At 40.9% G+C, this 8,655-nt stretch overlaps 1 protein-coding gene across 1 annotated transcript in view; it reads right to left on the minus strand.

Moving 5' to 3' along the window:
* Positions 1–410: 410 nt before the first annotated feature.
* The window catches only part of LOC103479280 (phosphatidylinositol 4-phosphate 5-kinase type-1 gamma-like), a 15,208-nt gene continuing 6,963 nt past the window's right edge, over positions 411–8,655 (minus strand). The window contains exons 5-16 of the mRNA XM_017309863.1: positions 7,730–8,064; positions 7,355–7,563; positions 7,192–7,275; positions 6,238–6,286; positions 5,983–6,067; positions 5,706–5,879; positions 4,766–4,922; positions 4,586–4,654; positions 3,953–4,493; positions 3,375–3,449; positions 838–921; positions 411–719 (exon numbers count right to left, since the gene is read on the minus strand). Coding sequence (XP_017165352.1) covers positions 717–719; positions 838–921; positions 3,375–3,449; positions 3,953–4,493; positions 4,586–4,654; positions 4,766–4,922; positions 5,706–5,879; positions 5,983–6,067; positions 6,238–6,286; positions 7,192–7,275; positions 7,355–7,563; positions 7,730–8,064 — 1,865 coding nt within the window. The 3' untranslated portion in view covers positions 411–716. The remainder of the gene's footprint in view (positions 720–837; positions 922–3,374; positions 3,450–3,952; positions 4,494–4,585; positions 4,655–4,765; positions 4,923–5,705; positions 5,880–5,982; positions 6,068–6,237; positions 6,287–7,191; positions 7,276–7,354; positions 7,564–7,729; positions 8,065–8,655) is intronic.

Below are 8,655 nucleotides of genomic sequence, written 5' to 3' on the forward strand. Positions count from 1 at the left end.
GTGTGTGTGTGCTAAGACCAATCATAGACATAGTTAAAGTGCTAAAATCAAATTATACAGGGCTGACTCCCCTCTAGTTAAAACGAATGCACAACGAAGTCCAGGCTAATTACAAGTGAGTCAATAGGAGGAATCGATAACACATATTGCATAGGCAGAGCTGGGGAAAGGAATGTTTGATTCACCTTGCTTTGGCTGCTCCCTCTGCAGCCAAGCYGCTACTTATACACAGACTTTTGGCTTTTAAAAGAATAATAATAACAATGGTGGGGTTTGSACTGAAATTAAATTTAAATTAAATCGACACAATATTTATGTCGTGGGAGTTAAATCGACGTTTGAATCTTGACATGAGCTTTATCACAATTACCAAAAATTGTTCACAGTGCTACTGAGCTGATTGTACGTGTAAGATTTATACGTTTCTCCACTTCTGTATGAGCAAATTGTCCTGATTGCAACTACTTCATAGTCTTCCACTATATTAGCAGTAAATCTCTCTGTACATTTGTTCGAATGCATAATGCAAAGCTGCATTCTTTCAGCTRAATGCCAGGTAATAAGATTTACTCATAAGCAAAGCAGACTCTTACATGCAGCTTCAGCAGCCARCAGTAAATCATCATTGTCCTGCTGCCTGTACCATTAAACCCTCCCAGCTTTTGTGTGAGGAGAAAGCCTCCGGCTCCACCCACTGCCGCTGCCTCCGACTGAAATTACTGGAGGAGAAATAGAGATGATTAATATCAGATACGGGAGAGAGAAAGTCAATGCATAAATCAATTCATTCGGTATTTTTAGAGTTTACCATAAATCATGGCCGCAGTGTTGACTTACTGTTTCACTGTCCACATCTGAGTCTCTTCTGGACTCAGAGCTGCAGTGGAAAGGAGAGAAAACACAGCCCTGGTCCTCCTGAGTCTGGGGTTATATAAAATAACCAGCAGGGGGCAGCAGAAAAAGAAAAACAAATAGGTGGGTTATTGGTGGGGAAGAACGAATTTGAAGACACATTTTATCTACACGTAATGGAATAAAGTTGCATCGTGCATGTTGGTAAGGTAGAGTCAAATTTTTGTTTTTTCTTGCTTTACTTCATATGTCAACTCAAATTAGTTTCAGTTACTTTACGAATAGTAAGTTGTACTAAAGGATCAGTTCAGGATTTTTGAAGTCAGGTTCTGATAAAACGGCCTGTATTTGTCTACTGCCTTATCAAGCTCAGAGGACCCCAGAGCGCTTCACACTATATTCAGTCATCGACCCATTTACACACACATTCACACATATCTTCATTTAGAATAATCCAGAAGCKGGAGGCCAGTCTGACAGGGGCAACACTCAAAGTGACCTTCTGTTGACCTAAAATAACTCCAATATCAAAAATGTTACACTGGATGAAGGAAGTGCTGTATTATAAACCTTACTAATATTTGTCAAATTTCATTAGGGGAATATTTAGGTAGAAGTCAACCTCAATGTATTTGCAATCTGCTAAGAAAAAAAAGTGGAAGGGATTTCTGGTCAAAATATAAAACTAAGGCAATGTAAAAAATCAAGAGCATTTTTTTGTTTTTAAACTGGTTTACTTTACTGGCCATCGGAATTGCTTTTCCGTTCAAAGTACATTCATTTTTTATCTAAATAATGATCAAGTTACGTGTAGGACAGCACACACAAAGATAGTTAAAAGATTCATACGGTAATAAACATAAACTTCTTGAGACTGGACTTGTTTTAAGAAGGTAAAGATCCGATTTGGTCTTGAACCGGCTAATMAAAATGTGCACAAAATGAAAACAATAAATGCATTATTTACTGGAAATAACTCACTTTCAACAGAATCTGACTCAAAAATTCCCAAACTAACTTCTTAAACGTAACTTGATTTTTTCTAAATATTTGATACGACTAATTCCATGGACTATGAGGAAATACAAAGTGCAACTTTATCAATNAGAGCTGCAGTGGAAAGGAGAGAAAACACAGCCCTGGTCCTCCTGAGTCTGGGGTTATATAAAATAACCAGCAGGGGGCAGCAGAAAAAGAAAAACAAATAGGTGGGTTATTGGTGGGGAAGAACGAATTTGAAGACACATTTTATCTACACGTAATGGAATAAAGTTGCATCGTGCATGTTGGTAAGGTAGAGTCAAATTTTTGTTTTTTCTTGCTTTACTTCATATGTCAACTCAAATTAGTTTCAGTTACTTTACGAATAGTAAGTTGTACTAAAGGATCAGTTCAGGATTTTTGAAGTCAGGTTCTGATAAAACGGCCTGTATTTGTCTACTGCCTTATCAAGCTCAGAGGACCCCAGAGCGCTTCACACTATATTCAGTCATCGACCCATTTACACACACATTCACACATATCTTCATTTAGAATAATCCAGAAGCTGGAGGCCAGTCTGACAGGGGCAACACTCAAAGTGACCTTCTGTTGACCTAAAATAACTCCAATATCAAAAATGTTACACTGGATGAAGGAAGTGCTGTATTATAAACCTTACTAATATTTGTCAAATTTCATTAGGGGAATATTTAGGTAGAAGTCAACCTCAATGTATTTGCAATCTGCTAAGAAAAAAAAGTGGAAGGGATTTCTGGTCAAAATATAAAACTAAGGCAATGTAAAAAATCAAGAGCATTTTTTTGTTTTTAAACTGGTTTACTTTACTGGCCATCGGAATTGCTTTTCCGTTCAAAGTACATTCATTTTTTATCTAAATAATGATCAAGTTACGTGTAGGACAGCACACACAAAGATAGTTAAAAGATTCATACGGTAATAAACATAAACTTCTTGAGACTGGACTTGTTTTAAGAAGGTAAAGATCCGATTTGGTCTTGAACCGGCTAATMAAAATGTGCACAAAATGAAAACAATAAATGCATTATTTACTGGAAATAACTCACTTTCAACAGAATCTGACTCAAAAATTCCCAAACTAACTTCTTAAACGTAACTTGATTTTTTCTAAATATTTGATACGACTAATTCCATGGACTATGAGGAAATACAAAGTGCAACTTTATCAATCGGACAATTCTCAAAACCAGAAGAAAGCGAATCAAACAAAAACATTAAGGGGTCACTAAGAGCGGAGTCAAACTACAATTKACTAACTACACATTCACTGGATATATGTTACATGAATATACATTTTACTGCTGATGTAGGAAACGAAGAGGCAGCCGTTTTCACATGCATTTCATTTTTCTTCAGCCGTCAGCAAACAATCCATGAAAACTGGTTTTTGTTTTGGCYATATTGTAGCAGCAATGYATTCAATAATCCCATTGACGTATCTAGCAGCAATCCCACGTCTCCCAGTCTCTCAGGCTACTATRGCTACCTAGCTAGCGACTTACATTGTAACTTGAACTAGAGTTAAGTTTACGACGGCCAAGAACTGGAGAATACACCCAGTATCTTCCATCCGCATACTGATGATTGGACACACAGATGAGCACACGAGGGATGTGAAATGGGTTACACAAGATTATACAGGGATAAAAAAGAAGAAAATGCAGAATGAATGTGGCAAACAATCAAATCAAAACCAGATGTAGTGAAAAGAACTGAACGAATAAAAGCAGAACGATGGATAGACTTCATGCTGTGCAGGTTGKTTTTTTTGGTGACATCAGTTAAAAGCAGGTCCTTTTTCAGGCATCAGGCTTTAGAAATAAAGCAGGAAGAGCAGCTCCCATAGCGTGCACACAGAGACCTTCTCACCATCACAACTCTACCACGCTATCCTGACTGGACCACTGCAGAGGATCCAGTAGATCATACAGAAACAGAAAGCAAGTTATCCTCACTGCYTGGTCTCAACTCACTCGTATATGATTGTGACCTTTCAGCTAATTTCGGTTAACTTTACTTCCCGATCCGTTCTCTGCCTATATGTGACATGAACACAGAAACATTTGGGGTAGGAACTTACAAAGTAAATGTCAGAGACCTGCACCTCCGCTTCCAAGGAGCTGTGGCTGCTGGACACTGAAAGCTGCTTTTGCGAAGTTCGCGGTCCTTCCTGAGGCAACTGGGGGCTYGAAGGGGCTGAGGAGGGAGGCGTAGAGGGAAAATGCTGAGAGGAGCTAGCGGACGCYGGGTGGATGGGGGTGAACGCCGAGGCAGGAGCGAGGGTGGAGGCGTTCGGAGACAAACCGGTGAGCTGAACAGATTTTGCTTTTGAGCCAGAGACCRGAGAGGAGAGAGTCAGAGACCGGGCGGCTCCTGGAGAGGTGAGYGGCTCGGTGGACGGACGAATGGACGAAGAAAGCGTAGAGGATGACTGGGCAGCACATTGAGCAGAGGAGGATGACGCAAAGGAAGGAGGAAGAGTAGCGGAGGAAAATGCAGAGGATGGACATGCAGAGCTGGGGGCGGACGGAGCTGCTGTGCAAGTTTGATGACTGAGCGATTGTTGGCTGGAAGACGGGATCTCTGCCCTCTGCGTCAGCTCCGTACTCTGCGGGATCTTGCTGTTTGAGAAAACGCAAAACGAAACAGATGAAGCAYAACAAACACAACTGAGTGAGATACTCTGTGATAGCACTTTTGCTGAGGTTCGTACCTCAGCTCCACTTCCACGGTTATAGTGTCCTGACGTTCGCCGTGAACCTCAACCAGCTCTTTTTGTGATCTTTTTTTTTTTTTTTTGACACAAGAAAACACAAAGTACGATTGAACATTTACGGTGAGTGGGTCTCGTATAATAATACAACTGCTGGCATGCACGGACAATATCTCTGACCTGACTATGTTTGGTGAATGCATTTGTCTTCTGGGGCGCGGGTGTTCTGGAGTGTCAAACGGGGTGGTCGGTAAAGAGTTGTTAGATGACAGCGTGGTTGCAATAGATGCTGTCGTTGCGTCTTCAAATGACGGAGGAGTGCAGGGCGGCTCTTTACCTGAATGTAGCAAAAGTACAATGTTAATAGCGTCTGAGTGAGACAAAAGAAGCTATTATTCACATTTCTGTTTGTTTTTTTATTCCGACCATTAAAGTTACACATGCAGCTGCACACTTCTGATTGGAAACGAAATGTCAGCCTGCTTAATTCAATCAAAATCTTGTTTTAAGTGGGCCAACTGTGCTCCAACAGAACATTTAGTACAGTGGTTTCTAGTTTGACAGCCTCAACTACTTTTAGTGACTRTGACCAAAAAGCTCAATCTTTGTCTCATCTGACCATAAAAGTTTTCTGCAGAAGCCATTTGGCTTAAATCGAGCTTCAGGGTGTCGATTCACGACCAAAGTCTTTATTCTTGACCAGCACCGTCTTATTCCATGCTGATGTTAAAATGGGTTCACAGTGGACAATAACATCCAAACATCTGATTTCCTTTCATCTGGATATATCGACTTGATTCAAATGGGTAAAACTTGTATGCAACCGGGTGTTCCGACAGAACAATAATCCCAACATAAATTGCAGAGAAACTTCTGACTGGAACTTCATTTTCTGTGTCCCCAGTTTCTTCAGCTTCTATTACTACATTGCCTTTGCTTCCTCTCTAATTACGTCTTTAGATACTCTCTTTACATCGGCTAACCAAAAAAAAAAAAAAAGTAAGCCATTGAGGATGAAAGTAAGAGACATAATGTGTTGAGGCAGTTAAATGGCAGTAAAAGAAAAAGGCATTAACAACATTTTAGTGTTATTACTATAACTGTTTCCAGCATAGCCCACCGTTCTCTTCCAGTATAGAGAAGCTGCGGGCTCCTCTGAGGTTCTCTAAGTTCTCCAGGTTTTCCTGTCTTTCGTCAGTCAGCGAGGGACRCTGTCCGGCCGATCCGCCTCCGGCACTGTACTTGGACCCCGAGAGGGCCCCTCGACCTTTCTTAGACGGAGATGGTCGTAATGCTGGAAGGAAAAATGTGATTTACCTTGAAACCTCCTACAGAACGTTAGATGTTCATACCAGTAAGCAGAATGAAAAATACATGTTGCGAAATGTTCAACTCACAGCAGCTTTTCCTGAAGACAACTGTGCTGCAGAACCTGAAGAACCTCTCCGCATAGAAACTGGGTCTGTGGACAGACACCGTGTCCTGCGATTCAACGGAAGATGGCAGTGTTCAATAATTAAGTCTTGCTCTCCAACAACAATGACTAAGGAAAAACTTAGCATAGTTAATTAGCTTGCATAAATAGACAGCTTAATGTGGATCGGTGTACTTAAATAAAGAAAATTAAAAGCAGCCGCATGAAAGCAACTTACTCCATCGTGGATGAGAGACTTCCAGGAGTGTTCCAGTTTTTTAATCAGCCTGTCAGACAAAACAATTAAATTTAATGACAGACTTCATTGATGTGTATTTTAAAATGTATTTAAAAGAATGGCTCATCATTTGTTCCCTAGTATCTTCTTACAACATCGCATTGCTATTTAAAGTGAATTGCAAACCTATACCAGTCATATCATTTTGTCACATATCAACTGGAATGATACACAGCTGCTGGTTGGGATTTTTATTTTTTTTTTTAGCAAATAAAATCCTATAAATGTGTCATGCATTTGTATGTTACAGAACCTCCTGCTGCTGCGGTTACAGCTGCAAAGTCTTTGGGGTTTGTCTCTACTAGCTTTGCACATGTAGAGCCTCAATTCTTTTGCTAATTCTTCTTTGCAAAATAACTCAGTCAGACTTCYGGTCTTTCATCAATTTCTCAACATGATGAAAATCTGGACTTTGACTATGCCTTGATCCAGGTTGTTAGATCGTARCTTTGGATAAAATTTTCAACTCTATCTCACCAGGGTGCCTTGTTACAAAGGGGTGCAGAAACCTTGTGGTTTGTGGCAAACTGCAAATGTTAATTCTTATGSTTTTCTTTCTACAATCTTTTAAGCGTTTTGTCCTGCCACACATAAAGACCTACTAGGTGTCCAGTCAACAGGTTCTTTCAACCTCYTGCTGCTTCATTTCTGACCTGTCTGCTGTGTTCCTAGMTCTTAATAATGCTCTTTATTTTCATACATTTTCTCTAAAACCACCCAAGGTTGCACTGAATTTTATTTAGGCTATCAGAGTTAATCATAACTTTTTTCTTCTTTTTTTTTTTTACTTTCTTCCATTTTTTTAATATGTCATGTCTCAGTTACCGCCCCTGTTAGTCTCCTTTCTTGAGCATCGTGGTAATTAAAATGCAACAAATAAGCTCATTTTTCTACCTGTAGGACTGCAGAATGTCAATAATCCCAACGAACAGCAGGAGGCGCTCTCCTTTACTYCCCATTGCTGGGATTCCTCCCATACTAGATAAGAAAAATAATTTGCCATTAGGTTTAAATGCTGTMGGACGCTGACGGTCAGTATTGTGAAATAGGGACATACGTGTCATCATGTTCCAGTGTGTCCCTGCATGTGGACCCGCCCTGTATGGACTCCATGGCGGTGGAATAGAGAGCCCTCTGTCCTGCAGGCTTCTTCTCATCRCCGCCTCCTGCTGGTGAGCCCTGGGACTGATTTTCTTTCTCTGCTAGGGTTTGGTTGTGAACGCCAAGCAGCAAACTGTAATCCATGATCTTAAAACTTTCCAGAACCTACAAAGAAACAAAGTGCGTTTTGAAACGTTCTCTTACGACATAATGAAAATGTTTCAAGGGGATTTAAACAAAATGTTCTTTGTTGCTAAACCTGCTCTTATTTTTTTTTTTTACTTTATCTATTAACCCATAAAGCATTCCCCCTCTTTGCAATCTTTCTCACCAGGCAGTCCCGTTGCAGTGTTTTGACCAAAGCGCTGTACATTTCCTGATCCAAAGTGAGGCCCTCGGKAACGTCACTCAGAAAATCCAGATCTTTGAACGTGGGCTTGGACTTCTCCCTTTCCTTCTTGGATGCTTGCCTCTTGTACGTCGAGCCCTTGAGGTCAAACTTGAGGTGCATGCGAACCGAGCGTGGCAATATATTGTTCATCACAATTATTCGAATGTTCTTGCCGCCACACTGGACRCAGTAAAGGCCAAAAAACTTGGGCAGCAAAGTGCGGGGGTTCTGGTTCAAGTTCTGGTCGACGGGTTGAAGGACAAAGGCAGAGGAAAAGGAAAAAGGAAACAAAGCATATTAGTGGTAAATGGGCTTATGTTCCATTGGGGCTTGYGCCTGCCAGACAGCGTGACTTCATCGGACCACGGCACAAGCCTGTGTGCGCACTTAACTYCTCGCCRAGAACTGAGCAGGCCTGTGAGCTTTGACCCATCCCAAAGTCACCTGCTGATGTCACAGCTGACAGAGAGCCAGCATCAGCGGTGGATAAAGAGGATAAACATGACTGGAAGATTCTGTTGCACCGCTCCTCTTGAGTAAGAGGCCATGCACACAAACAGCTCACTATCCCTACTGCTCTCAGAGATTTAGTGGATTTAATTATGTGCTTTGAAAACTACTTCCCTTCTTACAGATTTCTTCTGGTTTTGCTTGCTTGTCACACTTGGATGACRAATATCAATGTCAGAGAAAGATGACCAGAGTGAAGGCAAAATGCAGTTGGTSAATTYATAATTCATTTATKAAGAGGAYAAAGTGTGCAAACCAGTCTGGTTCTTTATGAAAGGGTAGCTGCCCACCAAATGTACCATTTTCATGGTAAGTTTTCCAGGTACTGCGGCCCCTGACTATCACTACCATGCTCA

The sequence above is a fragment of the Poecilia reticulata genome, linkage group LG17 (genome assembly GCF_000633615.1).
Source record: "Poecilia reticulata strain Guanapo linkage group LG17, Guppy_female_1.0+MT, whole genome shotgun sequence".
Lineage (NCBI taxonomy): Eukaryota > Metazoa > Chordata > Actinopteri > Cyprinodontiformes > Poeciliidae > Poecilia > Poecilia reticulata.